The sequence below is a fragment of the Cornus florida genome, unplaced genomic scaffold (genome assembly GCF_030987335.1).
Source record: "Cornus florida cultivar Cherokee Brave unplaced genomic scaffold, ASM3098733v1 CherokeeBrave_3.0.0_Hap2_Chr05, whole genome shotgun sequence".
NCBI lineage: Eukaryota > Viridiplantae > Streptophyta > Magnoliopsida > Cornales > Cornaceae > Cornus > Cornus florida.
In genome coordinates this window covers 83,974,469-83,986,703 of record NW_026775575.1, presented here as the reverse complement: position 1 = coordinate 83,986,703, position 12,235 = coordinate 83,974,469, and the positions used below count along the sequence as shown (strand labels likewise).

Genomic DNA, 12,235 nt, shown 5'->3' with positions numbered 1-12,235 from the left:
AGCTAAGGATACAGCATAAATAAATATGAAGCCTCTAGATACTTGATAAACCCAACTCTAATTCCTCCTCACTGGTGGTGGGTAAAAGTTTCCCCTACAAGTTAACGATGCAAATTTTCTTCATTTGGCCATAAGAAAAACTGAGATATATCTTAGTCGATCTGGATCCCATGTGATATCCACTTCTAAAGAACTGTTTGGGGCCTTCTGGAACTGTTACGACCTCTGAGCATACTATGTTGCCTATATTCCTTCCTTTTTTGCAAAATATAGTCGGGATTTAAATTTCAATGTTAATTGCGACGTGATCCTTTAGAATGGGTACTTTTGACAGAAATATCTGGTTTCCATGGTAATCTTTAAGATGTAATAAGTAAATATTGATGGGCATGTGAATTCATTAACTGATCAAACAACAATTAGAATTTTCAAGGAATTGGAGGGAAGGGATTGGATGATCACTAACAGCTTGATAAATATGTCCATAAATTTTTGGGGAGAGCGAGAGAGTCAATTGAAATGCTAATCTTGAAACGGATTTTGCAAAAGATGGCATGCTGGAGGCATCGACTCTAAATGAGTTTTCTTTTGTAAGGTTTGTGTATTATGAAATGGCATCTTCCGTGAATGAAAACTCTTGCTTGAATCAGTAGATTTGTGCTACATAATTTGTAATTTTGCTGGCAGTCGACACTGAACTCAGTGATATTGAATCAACATAGTTCTTCAAGTGGAAACAATAATTGAAGTTAGGAAAGCTAATTGTCCTAGAAGATTGTAGGTTCTTAATGAATAATATATAAGTTTTAACTTTTTACCAAAGCTTTGGCTTGAGAAGTACGTCCTCCACCTCGTCATAGTAGAGGTTGAGGGTTCAAGCCCCGGCAGGGGAACACATGTTTGTGAGTTCTTACGCTTTCATGTCTACAACTCAATTCATCCAATTACTACAGGGATGAACCCAATCCGATGCCGAAGGCAGGGCTAGTGATTGGAGTGAAGTCGTAACAAGGTAGCCACACATGTTTGTGTACATTTACCTACCCCGAAGAAATAAGTTAATATGTTCCATTCGGACTTTAATACATTATAATAAGTTTTGAGTAGGTTTAAACTAATTGAGAGTTAATATGTCTAATTTACGTAGCTGTCTTTATGGAGTCATAAAATACTATTTACTTGAAAAGTGGTGATGTGATTTATATTATCATAAAGTAGACCCGATAATCTTTTCAATTTTATAAAATTTTCAAGTTCATTTTGTTGGCTTAGATAACCAAAACATAGTGTAAAGTAGAAGAAGATGAAGAAGAAGAGAAGAAAGAGGAGAGAAAAAGAGAAAGAGAGATGGGGAAAGAAAGAAAGAATGAAAGAATAGTTCCATCCGACCAACACATTTTATTTATAATAAGAAGTTTCAGAAATTACACATAAGCAACCTACATTATATAAGTAATAACAAATAAGCCTTTGACAATACTCCCCCTCAAGCTGGTGTAAAGATATCTATTATGCCTAGCTTGAGTAACATATTTTGTAAACAAGTCTTGCTCACACCCTTAGTCAAAACATGATCAACTTGATCAAGTGTGTTGATGTATGGAGTACAAATCAACCCAAGACGAAGCTTTTCCTTGATGGAGTGTCGTGTGTACGAAGAGTAGTCATGTGATTGGCTCCTAAATCAGTGATCCAGGTGGCCGACCAGATAATGCGGACACATGATGTGCCTAATGAGAGGTACCTATTTGAGCAAAGTTAGAGGTGGAAGTGGAGGCATTTTGAGCTAGCACATGTCGAAGAGCATCAACTTCTACCCCAGACAAAGAGCTCGGTGCCCTGAGTAGGAATCACCAGTACAAGCAGTCTCATGCACTGTAGCATGTGCCGTAGTCTCGTAGTTGACCCCCTAAATGGATCGACCTAGCATTCGCATGAACAAGAGCAGAAGTTGGAGGAGGGCGACTGTGTAGATTCCAACATGCTTCCCTAGTGTGGTGCGTATACCCACAGTGGTCACACCTTAACTTGCTCTTATCATCCTTTTTCACTCCTCTTTTGGAGTGTTGCGTTTGTTCCATTGTTGTATGGCAAGAGCAGACCTTTCAAACAATGGTACTTTTGGCTCAGCCTTAGTGTATACAGGCGCAAACATAGCCTTATGCTACTCTCCTTAGGATGGATATATGAAAATACCTCTCTAATAGAAGTAGGGGCTGGATACCTACTCAACATTTGTACTTGGCATGCTCGTATTTTGGATGCAGACCACCCAAGAACTCATAGATTCGATTCCTTTCTACCATAGCCTGAAATGCTTTAACATTAGCTGCACACACAGGTATGTAGTCTTGGTAGTGATCTAACTTTTCCTATTTACCATGTAGACTGTGGTAATATGTAGTAAGGGTTTGGTCTTCCTGCTTGAATCTTGAAATCTCTTGTTGAAGCTCGTACAGTTTTGCAAAATTACAAACCGAGGAATACGTCTATTTCACAACATCCCATAGCTCTTTAGTTGTTTTCACAAACAGAAACCTCTTGCTGATTAGTGGTTGCGTTGACTGCAACAACCAAGTCATAACTAGTGCATTATTTACACTCCACTCTTTGAATTCATGATCACTCTTAGAGGGATACGTGACAATCCCTTCTGCATGGTCGATCATCCCACGACCAGTGATATGCATACTAGAAGATTGAGTCCACTCCATATAGTTTGTCTCATCCAGCCTAACAGTCGTAATACAAATACTTGGATGGTGATCACTACGACCTCCTAACACTGGAGTCACACTAGAAGAAGATCCAGCTTCTTTTGAAGTTACCTTTGAGCAAGACATTTTATAACAATTTTTTGGTATACACTCTTCAGAAACAGTTCAATAACAAAATGTGTAGAGAACTACCTCTCTAACACACAAAAAACTGCAACTAGAGGATTACCATCTTCTGAGATGCATAAAAAATTACCACACAGTCACCACACAAACCCTAGAAAGCAACAAAATAGACCATACCAGAATTGCGAACAACGAAGGAAAAGCTGCCGTTGCACAATTACGCTAACACAAAAAAAACCACCAATCGAGACTGCAATCGATGAAAAACAGGTAAAAAAAAAACATGCCCTAGGGTTTTAACTACACACTTCCTTGCAAACAAATCCCATCTTGGAATCTCTTTAAAACGCTTCACACTCACTAGGGTTTACACAAACTTGCCCTAGGCTTTCAACTACACACTCTAGAGCTTTACAAACCATGCTTTGATACCATGTTGACTTTAAGAGAGAATCAGAACAAGAGTAAAGTAGAAGAAGACGAAGAAAAAGAGAGGAAAGAGGAGGGGGAGAGAGAGAGAGAGCGAGAGACGGGAAAGAGTGAAAGAATGGAAGAATACTTCCATCCTTCCGCCACATTACTAAGAAGTTTCAGAAATTACACATAAGAACCCTACATTATATAAGTAATAACAAATAAGCCTCTGACAACACATTTGGCCCCAATTAAGCACTGAAGGTGTGACTGGGCAGGCCATGAAGTTATGTACCATTGCATAGGTTTATGCGCCAATAGTTAATACTCCAGAATGTCTTGCGTTGATTTCTAATGTGGTCTGGAGCTTATAACACGAGTTCTCAAGTCCAATTTGGTTTCTAAATTCTCTGAAACTCTTGTAGAATTTCTGAATGAATTTTAACCATTCTAAGACTACAAAATAGATACTTAGTTGTTGATTCAGATATTATATCAGGTATTAACTCAACTCAACAAAGCCTTGATCCCAACTTTTTGGGGGTCTGGCAGATGAATTTCTTCTCCAATCAGCTTTGTGGAAAGCCACTTGTCTGTTTAATCCAAGCCAATCACTTTCTTTATACAGCCTCAACCTTTTGCTTTTGTCTAGTTCTCACACCATAACAGTTCGTTAATTAGTTGGTTCCACTTGTGCAAATCAATTTAGATGACTCCCTCATCTACTTTTACTTGGTGTCACTTTTAGCTTTTGATAATACTCCTACCTGTTTGGTTCTTTATATTTTCTATATGGTCACACACACAATTCCGTCATTTGGTGGCTGAAAAGACTCAAAATTTAGTCATCTCAACAGGGAGTGGCTTTTTTGCCTTTAATGTGAGAATCTAATCATCTCTCTGATATACAACTATCATAGTTTCTAATTTGCATAATTAGTATGAAATTCGCATTATCAATATGCAATAAAATGTTAAGCTGAGATTTATTTTCAATATCTTTAATGGCTAAATTATGGGGTATTTTGGTGAATTGAATGATGTGGAGGTTTGTATTAGCAAGGTAGCACAGATAGATGCATAAAAATGTCTCTCCTCTCCTCCCTTAAAGGGTAGGTGAGGGGTTTGTGCCCCATAGTTAGCATTTGTCGGTGCATTTGAGAATTTACCTAACCAAAAAAAAAAAATTCTCAACTTAGTTAAGAATATTTTCATATATTTTCTACATGAGTTTTTACTTTCTTTTGCAGGGGATAACTCTTATAATTCTTATGGCACATACCTTCTTACCAATTTTATATGAAGGATCTCGTATCTACTGGAGAAATGCACTTAATAGATTGAAGGTACTTAGTTCCAAGATCTTGCTCATGAAGTTGTTAATTAAGTTCTTTATCTGCTGTTCCTTTTTTAATTTTATTTCTTTAATTTTTAAATAGGTTGTATAATTCTCCAGACATTGAGAGGTTCTCCGCAATAAAATTTGAAGTTAAACTAACTCATATAAATACTGAAAGCTGAAAATCAATAAACTATACAAAAGTAAGTTTGGTTGACAGTTTTTGAAAACTCAGTTAAAAAAGACATGTTTGTTATAGATCTCTGACAACAGTTGTCTGTTTTCTAAGTTCTTCAGAACTGTTTTCAGAAAACTAAACCAACCAAACCTTAATTTTCCAAACATGTCTTCCTATTTTTCTGCCAAATGTTCTCTCAGTGAATATTTATAATTTCAACCACCATTCAGTATGCCTACTCAAGGCACTTTACTAAAGACCACTACAATGAAATTTTATTCCGTATATCAAGTATATTCCACAAACTTTTTTCAATTTTTTTTTTTTTAATTTTTCTTATAAGAAAGTTGATGAGTAATAACATGACTATGCTTGAGAAAACTGAAAAACACAATCTTGTGTAACTTTTGTTTTTTCGACCAACTTGTCCCTATATTGTGGTTGTTTGTTCCCATTTTATAACAAACTTGATATACGTTAAAAAAAAAAAACTTGTATAAGTATGTAAAAATTATTTGTTCTCGTGTCTTGACTTTTGGAGTCCATCTAATAGTATTGGGAGAGACTTGATCTAATGAAATGAGTAAGTTCTGCATCCTTGAAAAATTGGTCTACATATAAAGCACTGGATTGAACACAAAGGAAAGGATTCCACATCTCAGGATTGAGATCTTCGGTACTCTTCTGGTCTTCACCTTTTCCATCAAAGCTGCTAGATAACGTTTTTCATCACATGGGAAATGGTTTGAGACAAATTTTCTAGAAAGCAAAGAAAAATGACTGTCAAATATAAATAATTTGTCATTTGCCTTTTGTAAGGCGACAAAATGACTAACAGGACACCTAGGGTGGCAAGTTCTATGTTGGGTGCTGTTAAGGTAACCAAGTTTTGTAGGTAAGCTACTGTGTGATCCAATGGGGTGCATCCACTTGTTGGTTGGGAAACCGAATGATGGTTGTACGTGTGGTAGGTATGATTATACAGGGGGCTACAGAGAACATATGTCATAGGCGATTCATGTGCGTGTTTCTTCATCCCAATGGAGCACCATTTTCTATGGGCGCTTTTGTTGTGCTGAATGGCTTCCAAGAATAACTGAGACGACTCCCTCCTCCATGCACCCTATAGAATGATCTCATCTCAAATCAACCCCCACCCCCCTTGACACCATTCACCTAATAGCATCCTCCTTGCCCTTAACAATGATTTGAGAATAAAAAAGGCCAATGAAAGCGTCAACTCATCCAACAGCCAATCCTGCAGCGACCTAAGAAAGTGGATGCCCTGCACTATTTTGTTTGTTGGCATTATGTGACAATCTGCAACCACAGGCTAGGGATCAGTTGCTATCTTTTAGAGACCTGTGAAAGTACGATTGAAGAGGCCTCACCATTTCAAATATCAAGCCAGATCTAACCCGCTGCATTCGATGATTTATGAATGCTTTCCATCGTCTTGTGATTCTTTTATGCCCTCTAATTTTATAAGAGATCTTGACATTCATAGTGTTCTAATTTCCCTTCTCACCCGCTTTCCTTTCACCACTCTCCTCCATGAACTTCCTATCTGCGCCCCATATCTCCATGAACCCAATAAATATTGGTTGACATCATCAAGTTTCTAATGCTCAATCCATTTTCCTAAAAAGAATCACAGGAACTCACCACCCCCCCGGCCCCCCCCCCCCCCCCCCCCCCCAACAAAAACCCACCCCCACCCACACCCCAAAGAGAAAGACCCTTTGTAACTTATCCAACCTCCTCATAATAGAAACCAGAAAAGGGAAAAGAGGCATCTGGAAGGAGTACTTTTTTTGAGGTTAAGCTCATCATCCTTGCAATAAAATTGCCTCGTACATCCCAACCAATCTCCTTTCAAACTGCTCAACCACAGAATCCTGTGCAGCTGCAACTTTGAAAGGAGAACCTAAAGGGAGGCCAGGATAACTAACCGAGAGGTCCACTTCCTTGCACCCAAAATGATTCCTATATTGTGTACCCTTTCACCTCACCTACCGGAATCAATTCATTCTTGCCCAAGTTAACCTTCAAGCTAGATAATGGTTGAAAGCAGAAGATGTACCTGAAGTTAACTTCAAGCTAGATATCTTGAAATGCCTTGACAAAATAATTTAGTTTTCTTTCCTATTTGAAACACACAATCAGGGAAATACTGGAATGGTTAAATTAAGGATGTTGTACATTGTTTTTGCATTGTACAAATTTTGTATTGTGTTTTGTTCAATATGATCAATACCTCAAACATTCGTATGCATGTGATTATTAATCGAACTTGCATTTGTTGCCTGCAATTTTTTGTTGGATAGGTATCCTTCTGTTGCCTACATTTTTATCAATTAAAAGGCTGTATGGTCTCTCTCTCTCTCTATATATATTTTTCAGAGTCATAGTTACTTACTAAAAATTCTTCTTGACTTGGCTTACCTTGCCCTTTCTTTGTTGGCAATACTAATTAATTGGTTAAATGCTGAGTGTCTTCTGATTATATATATCCTCCTTTTTAATATTTTCTTCAACCTAATAATCACTTTTCATTTTTTTTCAGGTCCTTCTCCTGTTAATTTTGGTCGCTGATTTGTTAGTCTATGTTCTCTATTTATCTCCAGTGGCCTTCTATTTTCTTCCATTCAGGATCGCACCTTATATCCGGGTTGTTTTTTTCATTCTAAACTTCAGGTACAAGTTGATGAAACGCTTATTTTTTTATTCTTGTATGTCATTAGCACGTTTTCTAATTTATTCTTCTTCTCATAGTAATACAGCAATGTAGGTTGTGATGCTGCAGATGTCTGTTTTTGAGTTCATGAGCGCATTTTCTAATTTATTCTTCTACTCATAGTAATATAGCAATGTAGGTTATGATGCTGCAGAAGTCTGTTTTTGAGACGTGTGTATGTACTCATGGTAATATAGAAATGTAGGTTGTGATGCAGCAGATGTTTTTTTTTTTTTTTGTGCTGGGTGTCTGTACTCTTCGATTACTATAAATTGGAAAAGATAAGATTCAGTTCAACTACAAAATTTATCGAAAGCATTATAGGTGGATGATTTTCTGTTGTCTGAGTTACATGAGTCACATTTGATCCTGGACTGGAGCAATCTTATTAGGGCAATGTAAATTGCACATTTCAGTTTTTATACATGTATCATGTCTCGCTCTTTAACTTGATTTTTATTATTATTTACTTTTTTGGTTGAAAGACTAACTTCTCTATTAAAACCTACTTGTTTTAAAGTTTTGCTTGTGATGTTGGAAATACTTTTCCTTTGTCCTAACCTTATACTTTCAACCCAATGGCAAAGGTCGGCACCAAAAAATATTATTGAAGGTCAGTGATTAGAATTTAATGACCCAGCTGGAAGATGATTTATAAACCGTTGCATTTGCAGTGTTGCTTGATGGAAAAGTAACAAATATTGGAACTCGCACAATTGCATTAGATGTATTGCAGTAAATGTTATGTTGCAGATGTGTTCTTGTGCTGTTATTTTCCTTGGTGGAAAAATTTCAGTTTACATGGTATTATAAAGTTTGATCTTTGTTTGTTTGTTTGTTTTTTTTTTTTTTTTTCCTTTGACTGTAGGGAATTACGAGAGAGCATCCTCATCTTGGCTGGAATGCTTAGCACGTACTTTAATGTCTTGGTTTGTCTGCCATTCTTTTAATCATATATATTCGTTTTGCTGCCGTACTTTCCATTTTAATTGAACTTGTGACTTTTTGCAACATAAAATCAACTAGACAGTTCTTTTAGTGTTGTAGACTTGCATAAGTATATTTCTGTTGATTTCTATGGTAAGTGATGGCTATTAAGCTTGTATTTGTACAGTTTACATAGTGTCTATGTTTTCCACTCACTGCTGGCTGATCTTCTCCAACTGCAGGCTCTATGGCTTTTATTTCTTCTATTTTCCAGTTGGGTAGCATATGTAATGTTTGAAGATACCCAACAAGGGAAGATAGTATTCACTTCTTATGGCACTACATTGTATCAAATGTTTGTTTTATTCACCACATCCAACAACCCAGATGTTTGGATTCCTGCATATAAGTAAGTGTGGATTAGCAAAATGTTTTTAGATGGCCCTTTTTTCTCCTCCAATATTATTCAAATTTCCATTATTCTGTTACTGAAGCGAAAGATGTCATTTGAAAGATTTGTTTTCAAGGTTACATTGATTTTAAAGCCATTAAATTAACATTTTGGACCTCTGATAACTGAGATCCTGTTTCAGTGCTAATTATCCTTTTTGTTTGTTCCTGTTTTCGTGTTTATTTTCCATGACACTACATGAGGTGCTTTTTTTATTTATTTATTTTGTTTAGAATTTAAACTGATCCTCTATCTCATGAGCTTCGACTCTGAGGTTTAAATGGTGGGGTTCTTTTCTTTTTCTTTTTTTTCCTCTTTTTTTTTTTCATCTCTCTTTACCGGTCTCAAAACCTTGACGTAGGGCTTGGGGTTAGGACCCAAAGCCACTAGGACAAAGGTGGACCAGTGGTTTAAATGGTGGTTTCTGTTTCACTTACTGCCATCCTGACTTGGTTTCTATATTTATGCATCTCGAATGATGTGGCTAGAAATTATAAATGCATATCACAAACAAAAAATAGAGTAACATACAAGAATCACTTAGTGGTCTAAAATAAGAAATGGCAAGTCCGTCTTAACTATGTCACTGATAAAATCAGTATTAGCTTGAAGGTACCCATCACAGAAATTTTGTCCTCCAAGAAAGTTTTTACACTTCCTTTTTTTGTCTTATTAGTTTTGAATACTTCACATGGACTGCCATTGTTTTGTATTTCTAAATCAATATTTGCATTAACAATTTTTAGAACCTTGATTCTGATGTTCCAATTACTGTTCCATTTCTTCAGGGCTTCACGTTGGTATTCCATATTTTTCATTCTCTATGTACTATTGGGGGTTTACTTCGTTACTAACTTGATCCTTGCTGTTGTATACGATAGCTTCAAAGGTCAGGTACACTTTTTTTCCGGCTATCTGCTCTTGTATGCGAAAATTTGAAAATGGTAACACATACTACTGCTTTATTATCTGATCATATATATTTTTTAATTTCCTTCTGGATATATTGTTTCCTTAATATGCCACTGCCAACTAGGTTTGATTGCATGATCTTGTGTTCTCAGAACAATGCTTGGATGCACATTCTTATGTCTCTGTTTTGTCGTAGCTTGTGAAACAAGTAGCTGAGAAGGACTTTATGCGGAGAAGAATTTTAAATAAAGCTTTTAATCTTATTGATGAATATGTAAGTCTGATCCTCACACTTGTGGTTCTGACTTATTACTCCTTTTTGTCTACTCATCAAGCTTCTTCAGTTCATGTTGTTTAAACATTTCGTAAAGGATATTACAAAGATGAAGTGGCAATATCCTTCTTTTTATTCTTCTTTCTTGTGCCTAGTCAATTATATGCATAGTAAATATTTAACAGTCTCTTCTTATAAAATCTAAAGGAACTGGTTCATCATGTAAAGAAAATTGAGGATGGAAAACTTCAAACTATGGTTGGATCAGAAGCATACACAAAAACTGGAAGAAAAAGAATAGAAACATAAATAGTCTAAACGGGAAGCTAGAAGGGAAAATGTAAAGTTCAATTTGAGGCCTATGATGATTCATTTTAATATTTTATTAATTAATTACAAGAGAAAGTTGTATACAAAATTTTATGGTAGTGGGAAGTAAGACCACAGAATTATACAGGTGAGGATTAACTTGGTAAAGGGTGGTGGTGATTTTAAGAAAAAAGTAATTACTTCCATAAATTAGTTAATTCAACCACATCGATGACTTAGGTTTATATGAATTTAGGAATTCTAACATTGCCAAAACTTATAGTCGTCTATGAAGAATTAGGGTATCTGAAATTAAACAGAAGAAAACAAGGAAGAATTTAAATTTGATAGCATTCTAGTTGAGGTAAGGTATTGAATAAGAAAGAAGATAGCTGGATTAAGTTTAAAGATGCTTCTGAAGAAGAAGAAGAAAATATTATTTCTACTAACGTTGAAATGGATATATTGTAGGAAGAATAGGAAACAACAAACTCTTTAGAGCCAAAAAAAATATAAAAGAAAAACGAAAGGCTGATAGAAGACTTGGTTTTGAATCTTCCATTAAGTGTGAAATAATAAGAATCAGCAAGGCATTTGAATCAAGGAATATCATTTTTTTCTTTGTAAACCAAATTTAAAAGGTAAAACATCTTGATACCTTTTAATATTGGTTGCATCAACTTACCAATACCTTCAAAACACTATCATGTGCTGAACTGCATAAACCATATACGTAACATGCATCTAATGCATTATGTGCATAGACATATCAACTCATCAAGTGATATAGCACGCCCAATGCTGATCCTTTTAAATATAGATAGCGCAGATAATACATGCTTTGTTAAGTAGAGAAAAGTAATTATCTACATGCCTCAAGTCAGTTTCAGTTTTTTATACTTATACTTGCAAAATCATTATTATTTTCATTTGAAAATTCAGTTCATTTACTTATTTTTCCAATGTAACTGCAATGGTTTTGTTTAATATTTATTTTCTTGTAAGGGTTATAACTGTTTTTTGGTTGCATTTACATATGGGGCTTTTCCTTTTGAATCAACAGAACCTTGGATTTCTTAACAAAGATCAATGTATTCATCTGTTTGAAGAACTGGATAAATACAGGTATTGCTCGTATTTCACTTTTTCTTATAGGCGTTTAGGATTCTTTTGAACTAGTTGCATTGTTACTGGAATTCTGTCATAACTCTCGTAATGGAGGATGAAACAGAAGCTCAGCTCCAGTTCAGAGAGGGGTTGCAATAACTTAAAAGTCTGAAAAAGTGGTGGTATTTTATCTTTTTGTTGGATAGTTCCAGAATGTCTTACTGCATTTGATTGACTGCCAACTTTCGCTCATCAGATGTCTGTCTGGTTTGGAATACTTGAAAGTTGTGTAGTGCCCACTAGAAAAAGTATGATTTGTTTTCTCTACCAGTCTACCAATTATTACCTAACACATTTCTCTTTGGTTGCTGCTTTGTCACTGGTCCCATATTTTTTCGCTGACCCATCATGCAAAAGGTACACCTTTAGAGTAAGGCGGCGGTTGATAAAACTGAAAATTAAATAATAAATACTGAAAATTTTAAATACTGAAGTTTTAAGTGCTAATAAAGTGAGTTTTTTAATTTTCTTTTTGTTGAAATTTTAAATGGTCAGCGATAGGTGAAGTCTTCCCACAAATATATATTTTTTTCAAGGCAAAGAAATAAATTTATTTAGTAATAAGGCATCTATAACATCAGTTATAACTGCCTTTCTAACATCTTCAGTTGCTCATCAACAAGCACCCTATTACAACTAGCAAGCTTTGCTAAACAATGAACTGCTACATTTGCTTCACACTCG

The 12,235-nt window shown here is 35.6% G+C and overlaps 1 protein-coding gene across 1 annotated transcript in view; it reads left to right on the top strand.

Annotated features, from left to right (window-relative positions):
* The window catches only part of LOC132307241 (two pore calcium channel protein 1A), a 64,184-nt gene that overhangs the window by 13,885 nt on the left and 38,064 nt on the right, over positions 1-12,235 (top strand). The window contains exons 4-10 of the mRNA XM_059804951.1: positions 4,508-4,603; positions 7,341-7,471; positions 8,380-8,440; positions 8,681-8,847; positions 9,678-9,783; positions 9,998-10,075; positions 11,448-11,509. Of these exons, the coding sequence (XP_059660934.1) occupies positions 4,508-4,603; positions 7,341-7,471; positions 8,380-8,440; positions 8,681-8,847; positions 9,678-9,783; positions 9,998-10,075; positions 11,448-11,509 (701 nt within the window). The remainder of the gene's footprint in view (positions 1-4,507; positions 4,604-7,340; positions 7,472-8,379; positions 8,441-8,680; positions 8,848-9,677; positions 9,784-9,997; positions 10,076-11,447; positions 11,510-12,235) is intronic.